Below are 22,747 nucleotides of genomic sequence, written 5' to 3'. Positions count from 1 at the left end.
TAATATTTGGATCGTGGCCAGGGAGATACAAAAAGGATTAACTTTAGTTAATTTTGTATTATTTATTTAATAATATTTTACCAATACATATAATGGGTAGGGCTATTAATACTTATTGGAGATCTCAGGGGTCAGAAAGCTCGGTTAAAAAAATTTTCATGTAGGGCCGAGCAAAGAATTTAACAAGTCGAGAATTCTGTGAAAAATAAAATAAACCCACCAGGTTGGTCAAATTATATAACCTTTTTAAAATGATTGACTGTTGTATTTTTTTTAGTATAATCGCCAGCGTTATATTTAATGTGCTGGACAATTAGTGCAATTTTTTTTAAGGATTCGGGCACGTTCGTTTAAAAGTTGTTTACATATCGAACCTGGACATTTCATATAAAAATTTTATAACAGGCCTTTTATAGTCAAAACAATAGATTCTTTATTATAAAATTGTTTCCTATATATAGTCATTTATAATTATGTCATTTAACTTCTACTAATATGCAATTACATTGATCTCCATAAGATAATATTAAATGTAAGAAAGTTATAATAATATATAATTCAAATAGCGTAACCTTTTAATATATATATATAAACATTCAAATATAACTTCTTTCCCACCAAGTTAAGATCGTCTATCAATCTTTTTATTACCAAGTCAAGTTCATCTATTAATCTTTTTGTTGGCTTTCGTTCCCTTGTTGGATAACGCGGTTGCCTTCCTTTTGACTTGGTTCAATTGGTATTATTGATTTGTTTCGTCTGGTTCTTCCCTTATTCTTAGTTGATCTGCGTGTTTTCGCAGTCTAATAAAGTATTTAGTCTTCTCCCCATAAATAGTTTGGCAGGTATTGGGCCCGTTGAGGAATGTTCGGAATTTCTATATGTAACTAATACTTCATAAGGCATTTTGCCCCTTCATTTGTTTGTTCTCTATTAGACCGATTTTTTATAGTTTCTTTACTTCTCGGATGGTATGGTGTAGTTTTTATGTGTTGTTTATTCTTATTTTTGCACCATCAGGGTTGTGCTGGCGGATTCCATGGGTATACGGCAACTTCTGGTATATATCTGCGATGTTTTTGACACCCAATACAGCGGTTGACTAATTTTTCGACATCTTTATCTAATTTTTCTCACCATATATAATGTCTCGTAATGGATTTCATCGATGTAATACCGGGATGACCTGTATGTAATATCTGTAAAACTCGTTTTTATAGTGAATATGGAATTATTAAGCGACCATTCCAAAATAGGATACCGTCATCATTTTCTATTTCATCTATTCTTGTTCTAAAAGCTTGTAATTCTGGTGCTTGATTTTGTATATTTGTACCATTTAATAATATTTTTACTAAAATTGGATCTTTCGCAGTTTCATCTCTTGATAGAGTTAATGTGTCATAAGTAAGATTTCGTATATATTTCACTGTTTTATTTTCACTTGTTATTTTATTATCATTTTTCTCTATTGGGTTTCGCGATAAAGCATCTGCAATTATATTACTTGCTCCATTTCATAATCATATGCAGATAATTTATAAGCCCAACGTAACAATCTTTGGTTTGTTAAGGCGTTTAAATCTCTTTTATCCCCATATATTTTTATTAAAGGTTTATGGTCCGTTCTTTCGTTCATACAAATAGTTATGAAATTTCTACGCCGCTTTGGCTTCTTTGTCGATTGTCGAATTCTTTTCAGCATCTTGTAAAGTTCTCGAGGTGTAAGGGGTATTCGTTACCATTATCATATTTTTGCAAGAGTACAGCTCCAAATCCTTGGTTTGATGCATCTGTTTCTAGTATTAACTCAAGATCCGGTTTATAAAATTGTATAGTATTGTGTTCTGTTACTATTCTTTTTGCTTTTCAAATATTAGTCCAATTCCATTTAACATTTTTACTAGTTTTATTATGTAATTCGGTTATGATTCCATGTAAGTTTGGCATGAACCGTGTATAATAATTTAATATACCTAAAAATGATTTTATGTCATGTCTATCTTTTGGCGTTGGATATTTTTGTATTGCTATTATTTTACTTTTATCAGGGTGTATTCCATTTTGATCTATTATGTATCCTAAATATGATACTTTTTCTTTCATAAAATTTATTTTGCTTGTTTTAACTTTTAATCCCGCATTTTGTAATTTTTTAAGGACTTGTTTTATATTCTCGATATGTTCAGTATCATTTTTAATTTCTACTTTTAAAGGCAACGGTACTCTTCTAGCTGGCAGTGCAATTGGTTTTGTATTTTCTTCCAATTGCAGTTTTATTGGTTCGACATTTTTTATTAATCCTAATTTATTGTCAAACACCTAGCAAATTCTTTAAATAGTTTGTCAATATTTACGTTACCATTATCATTGTATTTATATCTATTGTTGATCATATTGATTTTTACATTTTTTGGTAACGATAAGTTAAATTCGATAATCCATGGAAATCCAAATAGAGCTGCATCATTTGTTTGTGTGACTAATAATGAAAGCCATTTTATTTTATTATTTAATTGTACTTTTACATCAGCTTCACCCATAATTTTTATTCTATTATTTCCATATGTAGTTGGTGCTTTAGCTCTTCTAAGTTTTGGCCTTCCGATTTTATTCCATATTATTTCATTAATAATGGTTTTGCCGAGCCAGTATCATATTCCATTTTAATTTTTTGGTTGTTTATTAATACCTCAATTGTTAGATGTTGCCCATATTTGTATATTTTTCTTATTGAGACATCCGAATCGTCTTCTTTATTATTGTAATTTGTTCCGTAAATCTTTTCTTTAGCACAACATACGGCGAAGTGGTTTGGTTTCCTACATTTGCTGCACAATTTTCCGTAGGCGGGACAATTTCTAATAGCATGAAACCGATTACAGAAGTAGCATGGTTTTCTCCAATTACTATTATTATTTGTATTGTAGTTATTATACCCGGGCACTAGCTCTTTTTACATATGCTTTATTATCCTTTTGATAGTGCCGTTTATCATTATCATTATTATTATACTGCCGATTATTTTTATCATGTTGATTTATCCGATTATTATTATGTTTATTCAGCTCTTTTATTTTATATACCATTTTAGCAGTATTATTTATTTCTAAGTCGGCTCGTTCCATCGCTAAAGCCAATTCTACCACTTTGTTTAAGCTTAACGGTTGGTCTTCATCTTTAGTATCTGGATATCTTAATCGTAGTTATTTAACCAGTTGTGACATCTTTAATCCGGCGATTAATTGTTCTCGAATTCTCAGTTCTACATTGTCTTCAAATTCGCATCTTCGGGCTAGCTCCTTTATATTTTTTAAATAGCTCATTACGGATTCAGCAGCCCCGCGACTTAATCTAATGAAATCAATTCTTGATGCCAAAATTGTTCTTTCATCTTTATATAGTTGTTTTGCTATTTTATATATGTCAATCCATCCTACCTCCTCTATATTCCTAGAATAGAGTAATTTTTTGATATCAGTTATAATGTTTATTCCTCCATAAGCTATAAATAATTTTTTTAAAGTGGCGTCAGTTTGAGGAATATTTTTCACATTTAGTATATATTTGATATAATCAACGTAGTCCTCGATAGAACAATCTTCCTTTTTAAAGTCCTGGAGAATAATTTTATCCATAATTTCTAAATATATATAATTTTTTTTTTTATAATTCTATATATTATTAAACTTGACCGAAGACCGAAAACCGCGTGACTTAGATTTTTTTTTTATTTCGTCGCCATTTTTTATAGTCAAAACAATAGATTCTTTATTATAAAATTGTTTCCTATAGATAGTCTTTTATAATTATGTCATTTAACTTCTACTAATATGCAATTACATTGACCTCCATAAGATAATATTAAATGTAAGAAAGTTATAATAATATATAATTCAAATAGCGTAACCTTTAAAATATATATAAACATTCAAATATAACAGACATTTCTAATGCATGTAGTATTGAAATATGACGAACCCCATCCCAAATTATGATCTGATTTATAAAAAAAGAAGATAATTAAAATAAACATTTTGATATTAATAGTTGACCTCTGCGGATGACGAGCCTTATGAAAGCGACTTGAAAGCGAGATTGTTAACGAATCCTACATTCAATCTATTCACAGTTTTAATGAATAACGTGGAAAATTGTGTCGAGAAGGTTTACATTTTATAATGTTGATTTAAGTGTTACTTCCCAGGTTTTACCACTTTACCTTTTTAGGATAAATGTAAGTATCACGATACGTTTTTTTTTATCATTATCAGTGATACTTTTGTAACCTGTTTCGTTCACTTGGCTTACCTTTTTTATAACTTTCAGTATCGAAGGTCGATCCATTTCAAGAACTTTATAAAAAAAACAATAAATTTGAAACGTTAAGTGCGGAAAACGTTTAAACGATGAAATATATATCGTAAGCTCGAAAAAATATATAGATACACATGAAATAAAATAATATGTATGTATTCTTGTTGTTGAAAGTTAGAAACTAGTTAAGTTATAAGTTACATACTACAAAAAGATAATTTTTTAAGGTTACTGATTACATTTTTAGTTTTCTTTTTACTTCACACTACTAACACGCATATATTTAACTAATTTAGTCAAAGAATTGAAGATCGATTATTATATGCCTATACCACAAAAATAATAAATGTTATTATATCAAAAATAAAAAGATGTAAACTATTTAAAAAAATATCCTCAAGATATCTGTATTGAATGATGCTAAAGCAGGCAACCAGGGAGGACAAAGTTTATTCTTCGATATAAGCCTAATCGACGGTCCTTACAATCTAGAAAGTTTTAAAAAATAAAATATTTCAACAAATTTATTTTATTATAATGTTGTATCTTATTTCTTTATATTACCAAATTGTATTATATCGAAATATTTGGTTGATATTATCGAGAGACATATAATATATACCTTTTATTATAGTCTCATTCATATTTTTTTAAGTAGCATAGTGTCATCTTTCTATCTTTTAAAAAGTCACCATGTCTCTGATATATGACGCTATGGGGTGATTAAAATAACATTATAACACATCTTAATTTTTTGGAAATGTATAAATCTTAGTTTTAACAAATACACAGGAACACCTATTATTTTAAATAAAATTATTTCCCTCATGCAATATTGTTCGGAGGATATCATGTGGCTTTATACGATAGCAAAAGATATGATTTAAAAATAATATCTTTTGCTATCCATAAAGCTCCGTTCTGACATTTCATTAAAGAGTGATAGAAAAGTCACCCAAGAAGAAAGAATGGTGATATGATTTATAATAATTTTTTTTTATTTTCGGAAAGATGAAGGTGTCGCACAAGTAAGCGACGAGCAAAAAAGGTGTGAGATAAACAAGGTTATTTTTTTTTATTATTTGAAATTTAAAATAAATAAATAATGGATATTTTGAAAATGAATTTTTCTTCTAAATCTTAATTGTAAAGAATGTCATTTTATTATCATAGGATTCTATATCCACTTGTATGAAATCTACAGAAGAACCATTTTAAAATGTACAGCATTACTACCCAAATTAATTTTTGGGGTTTAAGCGTCTAAGGGGTTTCGCACTATCTTAGCATCTGATGGTCATTATAATAATAAAAAAATTGAATTTATAAATATAAAGGTCTTTATAAAAATATAAATAGGTATAACTTTTAAAAATATAATAAAAATTTTCGGAATTTAATATAATTTATTAAGCAGACGGTAAAATTGTTAATTTTTAATGCGCAAACGCTCGAAAAATGTAAAAATTTTTTGGAAACTGAAAAATGGAAATATATAAAATTACTCCTTTGTTTTCTTCCATATTTGTGATGTTTTTTAATGTGCAGGTTTTTCAAACGGCTAACTGTTCTTTGAGATTGATGGATAAACTCATACTTATCATGAAGCCAACCATCTTCTGGGACGAATTGAAGTATGATTATTAATTTTATTTTTTCAACTCACTCACTCACTCATCACAATCAAAATTTAACTAATTTTATTTTTCTTCTCAAGACAAAGTGTTCCCAACTATACAAAACGAACGATGACCCAACTTTTTGCCAATGCCTCTAGCCAATCGTTTTTCGAAACCGGGCCCGAATTAAAAAGTCTTATGGCTAGTTTATCGAATACGTTTATCTGCCTCATAAACGCGGATATATTTTCGCAAGTGGAAAAAGTTTGATTCCCCCTTTTTATCATTTACTATGTGTATTTTTTTAAAGAAAAGAATGATTTTCTAAATTTTTATAGTTCTTCCCGAAATAAAGTTTCGAATTCCTCCCCTATGTAACTCATTTTTCCAGGTCTGGGCATTAGATAAACGGTAAAGCGATTTATTGTACGGTGTAGTAAACAACTTATACAAATTGAATATTCATATACTTGTATTCTATTTTCAAATGAATCGGATAATTCGATATTCGAGAATCAAATACGAATATTTTATTATTCCATTTGAATTCTTTTTAACAGAAAATCAAACAGGAAGTTACATTATGACTTGAGCTTTTTGAATGATGAATTTGTTTAAAAAAAGCAATAAATCAAACTCAGAACTTATTTTATATGAGATATTTGCTGCTTGAGACAAAAAACGTTCTTTGGGGTCTCCTTTTTTTGGATGAAATATTTCTACCCACAATCTGTTAAAAGTCTTAGGATTTCATATAAGCGCGGTAGAATTTCGAATAGCTATTTGTCTATTTCACGATGTTCAATTGTTTTTTTTAAAATATATTTTACTCATAATTTGCGTAAAGCGGTTAACGAGTTCAATGCCTATCATCCTTTCTAACGAAAATTCAGTAAAATACGTGCAAACAAATTAATACTTTGATAAGATAAGATAGATATTCAATAAGGGCTGGGGTTTCCTTCTACATTAGAAACTGCGGATGGAGAAAAAAACTATACAACATTAGAATGAAAACTACATAGAAGGCAACGATAAAAAATTTCATTTCTTTTATTTAATTTATTAACAAATATATGTATATGTATTTGACAAATTTCTATCCTATATATACATTTTTTATACTATGATTATTTACATATACAAAATTTAAGAAAATAAAGAATTTATTTTAAGGTTTTTACATATAACAAAGTAAAAATTTTTTTTTAACAAATTAAGAAAATAAAATTTTGTTTTAAGGTTAAACAATTTACAAAATTTATATTCAAATAATCTTTAATTTTATATTTAACACTTCCCTCTTTTTTTAAAAGTTTTCCCTCTCTTGACTTCATCAGTTGATCATCCTATCTATTGCTCTAGTATTCATTTGCTAGTAATGCGTGAGTTTGTTTGTCAGTTGGATCATCGTTTCTTGAATCATCGTTTGTTGATAGTTTGCTGTTAGTATTTGATCATTCCCAATATCAATTATTTCCATTAACTCTGTCATTAGTGTCCTAGTTTGTAAGATATACAATATGTTTAAGTATTTATTTGGGTATAAAAGGTGTTAATTTAAAATAAAATTAATTAATATTTTTTTTTCTTTTGAAAATATTCTGTTAATTTAAATAAAATTCTTCTATCATATCATTAAATAATGGAAACGCAATCACAACTGATAAGCTTTAAAAAGCTTTTTGTCCAAATAACTATCATTCCGAAAGATATGGGAATGAGATTCGATACGTGCAATTCCTTGGAAGGAATGACACATTTGAACAATGTTACCGAAATTCGTAAAAGAAGATGTTTGTGCAATTCCGATGAGCATTTGATTCAACGATGTCCTTCCGGTTTGACGTATCACAAAAAGAGTAAGAAAAATGTTAATAACAACAAAAATTTACAAATTTCTTTATTCTTAATATTCGATGTTCCGGGTTCCTCATCTCTGCCACTGAGCATCAAATTCTCCCACGCCTTTGATCTATGGGAGAAAGGTAGTCATTATATTCTTGATCCATAGCTTGGGTTGATCCTCGAGTATTATTGTTTGATATATCATTTCTTTCATCGTGCTTATTCATATCTCGTTCTTTTTTTTAATCATGATACCTGTCTTTCTTTTGCCCATTATACGTCCCATCTTATTTCCTTGATTCATCTTCATCGACCAATTTTTAATAAAATTTTTATTGTTATTATCATATTTCTTACTCTTTTTGTGATACGTCAAACTGGAAGGACACTGTTGAATCAAATGCTCCTCGGAATTGCACTTGAAACATCTTCTTTTACGAATTTCGGTAACATTGTTCAAATGCGTCATTCCTTCCAAGGAATTTCACGTATCGAATCTCATTCCCATATCTTTCGGAATGATAGTTATTTGGACAAAATGGTTTTTAAAGCTTATCAGTTGTGATTGCGTTTCCATTAATTAATTAATTAATAATATGATAGAAAAATTTTATTTAAATTAACAGAATATTTTCAAAAGAAAATAAAATATTAATTAATTTTATTTTAAATTAACACCTTTTATGCCCAAATAAATACTTTAACATATTATACTTATTTATCAATTTCAAACATGGTTAAAAAAATATTATTAATTTTAATCTCAAAAACACTTTTTCTATACAAATAAATAATATGACATATTGTAATTATTTATCCATTTCAAATCTTCCCCCCCCCCTTTTGTCCCATAAACAAATACAAAACTTAGTTTTTCCTCTTTTATCAATGACCGTTATTTTAATAAAACATATTGTATTTATCCCTTTCAAATCTTTTTTTTTTTATAAACAATAAAAATAGTCATTTTATCATCCGTGGTATACACTTTATGACCGTTATTTTAATAAATAATATAACATATTATAATTATTTATCCACAAATCTTTCCTTTTTATCATCATAAACAGTCATTTTATCAATTTTTTTATACAATTTACAATTATTCCTCTAGGGGTTTTTCCCGGTTAAAAATAATTTGAATCGATTCAATTCTTTATCTTTTAAAGTATTGAATTTAAGGTCCTCCCAATTAGTAGGACCACCCTTTAACATATGTGATAAAGGACAAATCAATGCTTTTTCTTTATTCACTGTTATATTTTTGTTAAAGTCAAGATCTTCTTCACTGGATCCCAACCTAGATAAAATATCTGGCAAACAATTTTCTTTGCCTCGACGATATCTAATTTCCACGTTGCCCACCAACAACAACCAACGTTGTAGCCGGGGCGATAGCATTAACTCTATTATCCTTCTTAAATAGATGGATTAACGGCTTGTGATCGGGAAAAATCACAAATTTTTTCCCAATAAGATATTCCCTACACTTGGTTAAACCAAAAATGACCGCTAAAGCCTCCTGTTCAATAACAGAATACCGGGTCTCCACCTCACGAAAAACTCGCGAGAAAAATATAATGGGCCTCTCTAAACCTTCTATTAAATATAATAACGCACCACCGACACCTTTGTTAGATGCATCAACAGCTAATATTATTTCTAAATCATTGTTAAAACAAACTAAAATCGGTTCCTCACCAATTTTTTCTTTTAAAATTTAAAAGGCTTTTTGTTGTTTAATTTTTCACTTAAAATGAACACCCTTTTTTAATAAGTCATACAATGGAGATGCCACTTTTGCAAAATTCTCCACAAAACGATGATAATAATTTATCATACCCAAAAATGATTGCAACTCCGCTTTATTGTTTGGCGGATTCATATTTGTTATATTTTTAGATTTTTCTCAAGAGGTTTCACCTCCATTCCTTTTATTTGATGTCTTAAGTAGGTAACTTCTGTTACTCCTAGGACACTTTTTTCTTTACTGGCCCTTAGACCTTTATCACGAATTCGCTTGAAAACCTCTTCCAAACGTTGATTATGTTTTTCTGGTGTTATACCAGTAACCAACACATCATCCATATAGTAATAAACTCCTTCAAGGCCTTGGAAAACTGATGCCATAGTACGCTGAAATATCGGCTCTGACACACTTAATCCATATGGTAACCTGCAAAAGGCAAATAAACCTTTAGGAGTCGTTATTGTAAACAATTTTTGAATTTTTTCTTTCAAAGGTAATTGCAAATAAGCAGAAGAAAAATCAACTATGGAAAAAAATTTGGCACCTTTTAAATTGGCCAAAATTTCCTCAATTATTAGCAATGGATACTTTACCTCCACTACCCATCTATTTAGGGTTACACGGAAATCAGCACATAGCCTTAACTTTCCGTTTGATTTTTTAACAGGAACTAATGGGGTGGCCCACTCACTAATCAATTGGAATAATGATGCCATCTTTAACCCATTGATCTAATCCTTCATTAATTTCCTTTTTCCACTCAAAAGGAACTCTACGGCAAACCAAAAAGATGGGTGAAAACCCTCTTTAAGTTAACATCTACTTGATAATCATTTAAACGTCCTAACTTTTCTTCAAAAATTATATTAAATTTTTTAACTAAAATAGGTATAGCACTATTAATTTTATTTAATTCAATGGTTTCACAATTTATCAATTGACTTTTATCAATTTCAATATTTATATTAGAGTTATTTGATTCTACTCTTACCTTTTTGGGATATTCAATAAAATTATTATTAACGACATCATTCAATAATTTAGACATCTCTCTTTTTTGAAGTTCATTTCGGATGCTATAGGCGATTAATTTTCTTTCAGTATTATCTTTAGCCCATTCGCTATCGATAATAAAAAAATTCCAATAATTATTATAGGATCCAATTGTTGTAATTCAATCCCACCCCATAATAGTTTCCACCTTTTTTTTTTACTATCCATAAATCTAAACTTATGGTAGTATCAGGGAAAACGGCATCCCATTGAGTTTTACCCAAAACTTAAATTTTCGAATCATCGAATTGTTTTAAACACATATTTTCCTTTATAATCAAGCCATTAGGCCAATATTTATAAAAATTTTCACAAGACATTATAAAAATGCTTGCACCAGTGTCGAACAACATGTCAATGTCCCTCGAGTCAATTCCTACGGTAACTCTCGGACAAGGACGGTTCAACTAATCTCTCAGTCATTAAAATCTCATGTGTTTTAATTGACTGATCAATATTTATTCCATCTGAAACATCAGTTTCATTAGAATTCACATCTGAACATAAATTCAACTCGGAATTTAGTGGTTCTATATTAATATTGCTATATTTTTTTATAATATCCCTAGGATATTTTTCCCACTTAAAATTTTTAACATCCTTTTAATTTGGATATTTTATAATACCCCTAGGATATTTTTCCCATTTAAAATCATAATAAACTTTTTTATTCAGATTATAACTATAATTAAGCATACAATTTTTATTTCGCGGTATTTTAACTGCTATATGATTACATTTGCTATCATATAGTCAGTGTAAGTCACAATTTATAGCTATATGTCCCGTTTTTTTACACTTAAAACATAAACGAGACCCATCCTGATTTGATTGCAATGAATCAACTTTATTTATATCTAGGCCTGAAATTTTCCTCACGTTTAAATTTTCTACATTAGATTTTTGTAATGGGAAACCCATTTTAAAATTCTCTTCTTTTACAATGTAATTTTTGGAATAATGACCTTTGTAACCACACCGATTACAAATCATTTCCCCAACAGTTTTTGGTAAAAAACTTTTTCCATTTGAAACAATTTTATCACCAAATTGTTTTTTATCACCTCATATTAATCAATTTATATATATCACTATATACCTCTTTGATTCTTTAATTTCTTTTAATTCTTGGAGGACCACCACTGATCTCTCCACACATTCTTGAATATAAAAATTATCTGACACCACAGTACCTTTTTTCAAATCAATACATTTCTTTAGTAAAAATTTTACTAAAATAAATAATCCATATATTAGGACCAATAATAATAATATTGTCACTAACGAATTATTTAAATCAATTTTATCACTTTTATATAACATTTGATAAATAATACTCAGATACTCCGGAAATTTATTAAACAGGCTAGGCTCAACGTCAAAATTAAGCATAAAGCCCATCTCATTATCTTAAAAATTTATATTACTGTATATTTGCCGTGTTAAAAAAAATTTTCAAAATATTAAAAAAATTTGCTTTTACTTTATACAACCTAATTAATCTAGAATTTTATCCTACCAAATTTTAAAACTAATTAATCAAAAATATTTATGGATAGTACTTGCGTTGTGTTCCAAAAATTTAAAATATTTATAAAAAAAAATTTTGGTTTTTACCTTTTATTAATCCTGGATTTCGGATCCTGGGAATACGGTTAACACTAACAAAAATTAGTAAGTAACAAATTATAATAAACTTAAACTTGCTTTCAATAATTAAAGTACTTTCAATTTGTACGAAAAAAACAACTTATTTCATAAAATTCGTAAAAAGAAACAAGACTCAACTTATAACTAAATATTAAATTAATAAGAAAAGACTTTAATACTAAATATTAAATTAATAAGAAAAGACACTAAATATAAAATTAATAAAAGACTTCAAAAATATTTTTATTTTATTAATTTCATCAAATTAAAAATAAAGCGAAAAATTAATAATGAATGAATATTCATTTTACAAAAAAAATATAATCATAAAATGTCAATCACTAATGATTGATATTATAAAAATATTCATATGAACAAAGAAATATCTTACAAACTAGGACAATTTTAACTATTCTTTTGAAATTTATTGGTATATCCCATAATTTATCAAGTTTTTCACTATCTATATTTTTTATCATGTTTTCTGCATTTGTCTATGGTAATCTCGATAAGCAATCCCCGATGCATTATTGTATAATCGTGAGTTACCATCGCCAAATTCTACTTTTGTAAACGCATCGATATGGAAGTATTTTCTTTTAGTGCTTCTGAAAATATATATATGAGTGGTTTATGATCTTTAATTATAGTAATTTTGTCCCAATTAAGTATTCTTGAAATTTCTTCACCGCGTATATTATAGATAATGCATCTCTTTCAGTATTCGTATAATTTGTTTCTGCTTTCAACAAAGTTCTTGACACAAATGTAGGTTTCTCTTTACCGTCACCTTCAATGTGAAATAATATGGCACCTAAACCTTTTTTCGAAGCGCCAGTTGCAATTCCTTTGGTAAATTAGGGTTGTAAGAATTTAGAGTTGGCGGACTACTAATCAACATTAATTATGAAAACTCTTCTGATGTGCATCTTCCCATACCCATTTTTCTTTGTTGACTATTTTATATAACGGATCTGCTGAATCTGCAAGTTACACAAAAATTTTCTGTAATAACTAGCCATGCCTAAAAATGTTGCTAATTCCTCTTTTGATGTCGGTTCTGGCATGTTTGTAATAGCTTTGATTTTTTCTTCGTTCGGATGGGGGAGACCTGGGATGGTTGGGACATTTTTCGTTCAAACCTTAATAATTGTAATATTAATAGACTAATCTGAATAATTAAAACATCTTCTGAATCTCAAAAGTATAGGCTATTTGAAATAATTAATATATATTTTATGATGATTATATTTTTTTAGGAAATTGAATTAAAAAAAATTTTTTTTTGTCCTAACCATGACAGACTCTGTGTACGTTGGAACACACATTGTGATAGTTGGGATACTCATGAAATAGAGGTCTAAATAAATTTAAAATTTTTAAATCAGTAATCCAGTAAGACTAGAGACTATAACACATTTGATTTTATTGGTAATTCATAATCAATAACTATATAAAGAAAATTTTAGCAAAATTTAGGAAATTTATTTTGGAGAAAAAAAAATTGTAAAAAGAAAATTGTAAAAAAAATTTTTTTTTAATCATAAACATAGTGAAAGATAAGTATTTAATTACATTTATTGCACATAAAAAAATTATCAAATTTGGCACAACTTCCTTGTGCCCATCCAATACAACCCATGCATTGGTACCAATCTTCCTTTTCATAATTTTTTTAATATTTTTTGTGACATAAAATGCAAATATTTTCATTTATTTTTTTTAATATTTTTAGTTAATCTGGACTTCTTTTCATCCTCTTTGTTATTACCCAGAGGTAATATAAGTTTTTTTGAGATTTTGGCTCTACTTTTTTTTATTTATTTTTGTTAATAGGATCTTTTTATAAGGCGAAGATGTAAATATTTCAGATTTTTTCCTTCTTTTGTTATCTATATTTCTCACAATTTCGGGAAGTGGATATATATTCTCAATATCAAATAAATTATCTTGTTTGTATTGACTTATATCATTATAATTTAGAGAAGTTGTAGCCTCTTGTGGCTATGAGGCCAGTAAGGTATTATTTTCTAAATTTACAGGGGGTTCTGATGTTGATATTTCGATTGATGTCTGACTATTGTCTTTAAAAATTATGGGTAAATAATCAATTTCTTCAAATATATCAGAATTATAAGGATATATGCCTGTTAGCTCAAATGATTTAATAATATTTTTAATAGTTAGGGCTAGAGGTAATATATCTCTTGCTATTTTTGGAATGTCATAAATACTAAATAATTTATTTGGATTGCTGCGCATCCAGTAGCCTACAGAGTTATTATAATATTTTTTTAATGGCCCAAAAAGCACATGTCAAGGGGTTGCATTTTATGAGTGGTGTGTGGAGGTAAGGAGAGTAAGATAATACCAGATTTTAAGCAAAAATCTATGGCACCAAGAGATTGGATGATTGTCTAGAAGCAATAAAAAGGCCTTTCAGGTAGTGGCCTCACATGATCAGCGAAGTGTTCTAAGTAATCCATAAATTCTGCTTCTTGCATCCAACCTGACCCATTTGAGCAACCTATACAACCATTAGGTCTATCTCTTATAAAATGATCAAAGAATTTTTTCCTTGGGAAAATAAACATTGGCGGGATGGTATTTCCTACAGCATTAATAGCGAGAGCTAATGTTAAAAGGGTTCCTCTCTCAGCAGATGTCATAGCTGCAACTTGCTTTTGACCTCTCTGAGCTATTATTTTACTAGGATTTTGAACAGTTGTTAACCCACTTTCATCCATATTATATATTGCGGATGGTGGTAACTTATATTAATCAATAATGTCTCTGTATAGGCTAAAAAATAAATCTACACTGAAACAAGATAATTTATTTGATATTGAGAATATATAACCACTTCCTGAAATTGTGATAAATATAGACAACAAATGAAGGAAAAAATCTGAAATATTTACATCTTCGCCTTATAAAAAGATCATATTATCAAAAATAAATAAAAAAGGTAGAGCCAAAATCTCAAAAAAACTTATATTACTTCTAGGTAATAACAAAGAGAATGAAAAGAAGTCCAGATTAACTAAAAATATTAAAAAAATAAATGAAAATAAACAAAATTTTATTTTCTTAATTCGTTATTTTTTCTTTTTTTACTTTGTTATATGTAAAAATAAAAACCTTAAAATAAATTCTTTTTCTTTAACCTTAAAATAAATTCTTTATTTTCTTAAATTTTTGTATATGTAAATAACTATAATATAAAAAATGTATATATAGGATAGAAATATGTCAAATAGATAGATATATATTTGTTAATAAATTAAATTAAATAAAAGAAATTAAATTTTTTTATCGTTGCCTTCTGTGTAGTTATCATATACCATTCGAGGAAGACAAAAAAACCAATCTCCCCTTCGGCCTCTATTATCCTAGCGAAAATTCGAGAAATATATTTCATTTTAAGCAATTTTGAGGGCCATAAAACCATAAGCGATAAATTTTTTAAAGATCGTGTGTTGTAATATATTTTTCAAACGCAGCATCCCCCAATGAACCTAGCAACGTATATCTCAGAGACCTGCAGGCCCGGCCCTAAGCCCGGCCCAGCCTGGGTACACGGGCCGGGCCGGACCTGAAAAATATTCGGGCCGGGCCTTATGTTTTAAAATCAAATATTTGAAATCGCCATTATTAGCTATAAAAATAAAAAAAACATATTTAAAAAAAATCCAGGCCGTGCCTGAAATTTTTTAAAAAAAAACCCGGGCCGGGCTGAAAATAATTTTGAAAAAAAATCCGAGCCGGGCCGGCCATACAAATGGTACCTCTGCAGGTCTCTGGTAAATCTATTTACAATATGTAAATCTAATCTGATATCAATTAATGTTGCAATCATAACCATAAAAAAAATATTTTATTTATTTATTTATTTTTAATTATGTTCTTTTTACAATTAAATCTCCAAATAAATAAATATTTTGAAAATCAATTTTATATTCAAAGGTGGAATATTTATCCTCGTGGGGTGTAGAATGGTCCGAAGCCCAAAACACGATCACGTCTTGGCCTCTCCTCTTACCCTCTTATTATTTGGCTCCCACGTTCTGTACTCTCATTTCCTTTTACAAAAAAATTGATCAGTCTCCAGAAAGTGAGGAAAATTTTTTCAAAAGTCTTATAATCAATTGTTGGCAATCCTTCCTGGCCCGAATTCAAATGATTGTTAGCTTTACTGATATCGAATTTGACGAAAAAACCTTGCAAGAAGATATAAATATTGCCAATCTACTCTTTTTAATGTATTTGTTCCATGCCTTACCCACGCTTTCCGATAAGGGAATAATATTTTCTGCCGTCCGTGATTTGATAATAGACCTTAGTCAACACAATTCAGACCCGGGGTTTCATATTGATTGATAAATATTTTATTATCTTTAAAAATTCATTATTATTTTTAGTTTTGTAGCTATATAATTATTTATCTTTTGAAAATAAATAAATGTAATATCAAAATAATATGGTGTCCGAATTTCCCCTTCCTCACTGTTCCCTTAGAAATTAGTGACAATAATTTATTATATTTTAATAATTATATTTTATTATAAAATTATTTAAAAAATGTTTTTTTTACCTAACACAATTTAGTAAACCAGTCCATATCATACTCATAACGCGAATTTGTCTTATATTCGAATATCTCATGTATAATTTCTACCAAATGCCGGAATATTTAATGAATCAAGTTTATAAAAATTTAAATCTTTATTTTAAAAAAGGGGGGGGGGACAAGGAATTTAATTAATAATTTTATTTTTGCATGTGTTTATAGATCAAAATGCTTATGAATATACGTGAGGTTCGAACCGAGATTGCTTCCATTTTTTTATTCGATAAAGAGCTTCAAGAAAGATTGGAAAATCACAAGGCACTGTTGGGTATCAAAGAAGGTAAGATCATTATATAATATCGTTGAGAGCAAAATATATCTGTCGATACTTTTGATCTTAACCAATACAAGTGACCGAACCCAAAAGAGGAATACATTGATTCTTTTAACATCATTTTTTAGGCTACGAACAAGGCTGTTAACTTTTACTATTGTAGCAATTCGAAAATATTTTTTAAAAAAATGATTTTTAATAATGTTTTTGACGAAAACATTTAAAAGATGGAGGGAACTAATCTCATTTTTACCCCCCCCCCCCCCCCAATAACACTTAGAAACAACAGATCCTAGATACTTCACGCTCCAGAGTCACGAAGTTTATGACATAAATGGGCAGCCTAAATTGGATTCTCTAGCAGCAAAATTCTTGGTTACCGCCCTGGATTATAACGCGTTTTACTGTTCCTTTGTTAAGCTGCTGGATATCGGTGCGCATTACGATATAATATACAAGGAAGGGAACGACACGAAACAATCTTTTCTATTTTATAAGGTGATTGATATAAATATTCCTGTTATAATATTTCCAGATGGTTCAGTTCTAGAGTTTGACACCAAAACCAGAACTCCTTTCTTTTAAATAGCTAGGAACCGAAACCGGAAATCATTTGTATAAGAAAATGTTCTAACGGAAGTTTCAAATAATTTATATAGCATTTTATCAAGCTTCATTTCAAACGTGAAATTATATCATTTTACACCTTTAAAAGAAAATAATTTTTGAAACTTAATAGTATTCGCGAGGAGTATAAAAATATTTATATTAAATGTTTGGGATTGAGAACCCACTGGGACCGCGTCAAATAAAAGAACCAAAGGTTGGAAACCCTCAATTTTTTCTTTTTAAAAAAACTAGAACAAGAACCTTTTTTTAAAAAAATGTCCTCAACATGAACCATTATGTTTTTAGTTCAAGTTTAAAACTCCTGGATTATATTTGCACATAATTCGACTAAACATATTATTCGTTATATAAAGGCATTTTAACATCAAAGATGTAATTCTCCTTATATTCTTTTCCCTAGATCGCTTGCGATCTCGAATATATGATGACCCTTCTTTGGAGAGTGCTGGGAAATTTACCACCCTCAAAGGAAATGATCGCTAAAATAGCAAACATGCCCCACGAAACATCGAAGTTCAAACAATCTCAATCGATACTAACGGAGCAAGATGATAAAAACGATATTCTAGTTTCTTACTACGAAAAGTCTGATAATCTCGAGTACGAAGGCGGAAAAGGATATTTCATGACTTTGTTACGCTGGGCCAATAGGCTAGATATCAAAAGCTCTCCCTATCTCTCTTGGGTTAAGGTTTGTATATATATATTCATAAATACTATTATAAGACAAAGAAAGTAAAGAAAAAAAAGAAAGAATGAAAGAAAAATAATGATACATGATATAACTGGGATTATTCTAAAGATTGTATATAAAAATATTTTTATTAATACATAATATATATTTATTTGAACCCAAAAAATCACCCCAAAATAATACCCCAAAAAGTGCTATATGTCCAAACAAGGAATATCTCTTTTGAAATGTAACATTATGTTGGCGAAAATAGTGCGTAATCACAAATATCTAGAAGATTATTTAAGTTTCATGATCAACGTCTTGTCATATCAAGTAAGCTATCAGATTTTTTAAAAATAACACTCACAACCTTTATTATAATTTAAATTATATGCTTCTTCTAAATTAGAGAGCTCATAAACTTATGCGTCCAAGTCTTAGATCAATCAGTGATCATCCTAGATTTATTTATACGGAAAAGGTGGCAATTTCACTTTTAACGAATAAAATAAATTATACTTAACAATTGTCAATTAGTGAAATTTCCTATCTTTACCTAAACCCTACATTTAAATATATATTTTTTTACTTTTCGTTATTTCGGAAGGAAGGAAAGAAAGATATAACAAAAATTTAATAAGAAAAAAATACAGCGTTGTATATAGGGGGTTATAAAAAAAAGATGTATTTAATCGAAACTTCTTTGACAAATTAAAATTATTTCAAAAAAATGACATTTTGTTTTTAAAGATAGTTTTAAACCTTGTATATTATAAAATCTCATATAACCTAAACCTTAACTAATTTTTTTTTTTTTTTATCTGGGGGGAAAAAATGAAGTGTTTTTTCGAATTGGTACACGCTTCAGAACAAGTCATGTGTCATTTGCCAATGCTTAAACATATGTTCTTAATTGACAGTTTCATGTGTAAATTGATTATCAATTTGGACGAACTCAAAGACGAAAAACAAGTATATAAATAAATGTATCTCTTTCAATTTGAAATATTTTTTCTTTAAAAAAAATTTCCTTCTTTTTAAAAAATTTTTGGAGCAAAGAGTTTAAATTTTTTTTTTAAAGAAGAAAGGTTTTTGATCAAATTTTACCCAATCAATTGCCATTTTATATGTAAATCTTTTGTTATTTTCATGCATAAAAAATCCTTCGATTACAGATGATCACTACGAAGGATTCTACCTTCGTCAGCAGATTTTGAGAGAAATCTGCCTATCCAATTTCTTAAGCTTTTACTTCTCGATCCCCTTTTTTATAGTTCGTATCAATTTTTGTTTTAAAATAAATATACTATATTGTTTTTTTTATAGTTTGACAAAGAAAGATTACGAAATTGCAAAACTTACAAGAAATTTATACATCTTCTTTTGAACCTTATCAAAATGTTGCACTACGCGATAAAGTAAATTACGATTTAAATTGGAATATTTTCTTCAAACACTACTTCATATTAATTAAAAAAAAGAAGTTAATATTTAAAATTATGAATATATCACATCTTACATCAAAATCTCTCAATTTCTAAACACTCACCCATCTCCCACCTTAGCAATAACCCCCCCCCCCCCCCTTCACTCTCCTCATTATATATTAATATGCCAAATTATAAATAACGTTTTATTTTATCATATATTTGTATTCTAATATTTTATAGGCGGGAAATATACCAAAACTTTATAACCATAGAAGCCCAGCATGTCAGATCGTCTCACCCCTTTCCGAACCCCCCGAATTTTCACATATATTATGATCAAGCCATAAGATCTATAGCCGAGAAGATTTGCATTCGCAATATCTCGCACACCACGTCCCCCTCCCTCCCAAGCCTTTTACAACAAAGTAGCGAAAGCGAATCGCTGAACAATGCTCAAAGTATTACCCACAACCTTCCGCAAGTCAAAAAAGCTCCGAAAGAACGATACCTCACTAACACGGTATACTACGTGAATTGTCAATTGGCAAGCCTAAGCTCGGAAAATCTCATCAAATATTGTCTACTTCAACCAAAAGACGGCACCAAAAAGAACCGATACTATAAAGGCGGGAACAGCAACGCGTACCCTCAAAGCGATAAATCTCAGGCTTTGGTATCGTCGCTGCTATCTGTGACCCTAAGCTTTTGTCTTGACAAATGGAACTCCCTTTCTATAGAAAGTTTTCCACCCTATATCGCTGATTCACCTTGCAAAGAAGTGCGCCACTTTAAAAATATTCCCTTTTTTTATAAAAAAAATTTATTGAAAGAAACAACAGGATAGGTTTTCTTTAAATTAAAGAATTAAAATTCTATAAAGATTAAGGTTCAGCAATTATTATTTTGGTTACGCTTATATAGTTCTATAAATAATTTTAATCTTATTTTTTTAATATAGTGAAATTAGAAGAACAAGACAGAGTTTATAATTTTACCAAAATGAAGAGTATACCTAACCTCCGAATTTAACAAAATTTATCGGGGACTTTAGTTAGTTGTTCCACGACAAAGTTTTTGGAAATCAGGATAGGTACTCTTCACATGCTAGAATCCGGTAAAATGAGATTTTATTAAAAAGGAATTTAAAAATTGGCATCTCATTTAAAATCGAAAGATTCCGAATAAGGTTACATTCATAGACTCTGATACAGCACGATTTAACGGCTGATTGATTTTTAAATATGTTTAAATTTTTAAAATTAATTTTATCTTCAATTCCGTTCATGATACAAATCGAAGAATTATCGCTTTTAAATAAAGAAGAATTGATTTCATACAGATTTTAAAAATCAATCAGCTTTTAAATCGTGTAGGATCGGATCCCATTATGAATGCAGTCAGTGATTGACAGATGCTATTGCATTAAAATTGTAAGGTTTAGCTGTACAGTTTTTTTATAATGAAAAAATAAATGTCCCCTAAAAAAATGTTTTTATATATACAATTAATTATCATACATTGTATATTGAAAGAATACTCGCAACAATTCGCAGAATACTGATTACGATTCTTATCTATCATCGGTTTTCACATCTCACATCAAGCTTCTAAGTTTATTTTATCAAACACATTAATAATATCTAGGTTGCTGTATTAAAGTAACTAGTTACATTTTTGTTAATAAAAATTAGCCAGCTATATGCCCTTTATAAGAGTGTAACTTGTAACTGTAACTAGTTGACAACACTATCAATATTTTAGCAAAAAAATATTACCACAGGCTTAGCTTGGATACCTTGCTCATATGGCAGAAAGATTTCTATATACCCTTTATAAGGATCCAACTTGTAACAGTAACTAGTTAAGAATATTAATAATTCCAAAAATTAGTGTCTCAATTTTTTATAAACGGCTGATCCAATATTTCGGCAAAAAATATTACCGCGAGCTTGGAGATTTTGCATAGATGACAGAAAGATTTAGACATCTATTAACGAATCTCGAGGCGTGCGCAATATTATTTTGGCTAAAATCTTAATTTAAAATTCGCAAAATCGAGCATTTTAACAACACTAATCATAATACTAATGGAATATCCTTATCCCTCTTTTTCTTTCTGGTTTTACCTGATTGATTTTAGTATAAAAAATACTCACGCTAGTGTTCGGCTCACATCCTAAACTTATGCGAAAAAAAAGGATGGCGTTCCCCGCCTTATATTAATAATAATTTTATAAAAATAATAAATGTTAATTCATCTTAAAATTTCTAAAAATATGTATAATTATTTTATGCAGGTATCAACGGATTCGATTCATCAGTGTCATTGAAACGTCTTTTTAAAACCTCGCTTATCCTTTTATCTAAACTCCTAAAGTAATTATATTCAAATTAAACCTTATCATTTGTAACTCGCGTTTTTATATTTTAAATTTGATTTGAAAAAAAAAACGGATATGAACCCAAAAAGGGTTCAGGAATTTAAAATTGTTTCGTTAGACATTTTCAGTCACAAATGACTTCTCGACCTGGTACGGGTACAGGTTCCTTTAGGAAAATAGGTTTCGATTAAAGTTCCCTCCTATCAATTTCCGCTATCACATCCATTGAAAAAAAATACTTATATATTGTGATTGCCAGTTCTGTAATAGTGTTGTCGAAATTTATAAAATGACGAAATCAGGATCTTAGCCGAAATGAATATTACATAAGCCTCGAAATTTGAAGACGGCCTAAATCCTTCTGCCATATGCGAAATCTCGAGGATTAAGTAATATTTATTTTAAATAAATTATAGATTTACCTCATTTTCTAAATAATTTGTAGCTAGATCGGGTTTTAGAACAACGCTTTGCAGAAACGCCCTATGA

General features: G+C 28.9%; 1 protein-coding gene across 1 annotated transcript in view; it reads left to right on the top strand.

Annotated features, from left to right (window-relative positions):
• The window catches only part of LOC135931675 (E3 ubiquitin-protein ligase UBR4-like), a 79,082-nt gene that overhangs the window by 9,730 nt on the left and 46,605 nt on the right, over positions 1-22,747 (top strand). The window contains exons 10-25 of the mRNA XM_065468941.1: positions 4,051-4,167; positions 4,719-4,812; positions 5,329-5,381; positions 5,866-5,951; positions 6,035-6,200; positions 16,204-16,601; positions 16,846-16,942; positions 17,030-17,147; positions 17,422-17,639; positions 18,172-18,462; positions 18,658-18,780; positions 19,288-19,419; positions 19,774-19,865; positions 20,118-20,655; positions 21,410-21,488; positions 22,175-22,253. Coding sequence (XP_065325013.1) covers positions 4,051-4,167; positions 4,719-4,812; positions 5,329-5,381; positions 5,866-5,951; positions 6,035-6,200; positions 16,204-16,601; positions 16,846-16,942; positions 17,030-17,147; positions 17,422-17,639; positions 18,172-18,462; positions 18,658-18,780; positions 19,288-19,419; positions 19,774-19,865; positions 20,118-20,655; positions 21,410-21,488; positions 22,175-22,253 — 2,681 coding nt within the window. The remainder of the gene's footprint in view (positions 1-4,050; positions 4,168-4,718; positions 4,813-5,328; positions 5,382-5,865; positions 5,952-6,034; positions 6,201-16,203; positions 16,602-16,845; positions 16,943-17,029; positions 17,148-17,421; positions 17,640-18,171; positions 18,463-18,657; positions 18,781-19,287; positions 19,420-19,773; positions 19,866-20,117; positions 20,656-21,409; positions 21,489-22,174; positions 22,254-22,747) is intronic.

This window comes from Gordionus sp. m RMFG-2023, chromosome 1 (genome assembly GCF_954871325.1).
Source record: "Gordionus sp. m RMFG-2023 chromosome 1, tfGorSpeb1-WG-v2, whole genome shotgun sequence".
In the NCBI taxonomy this organism is placed as follows: domain Eukaryota; kingdom Metazoa; phylum Nematomorpha; class Gordioida; order Chordodea; family Parachordodidae; genus Gordionus; species Gordionus sp. m RMFG-2023.
Note: the sequence above shows the minus strand (reverse complement) of the source record. Positions and strands in the feature narration are given on the sequence as shown.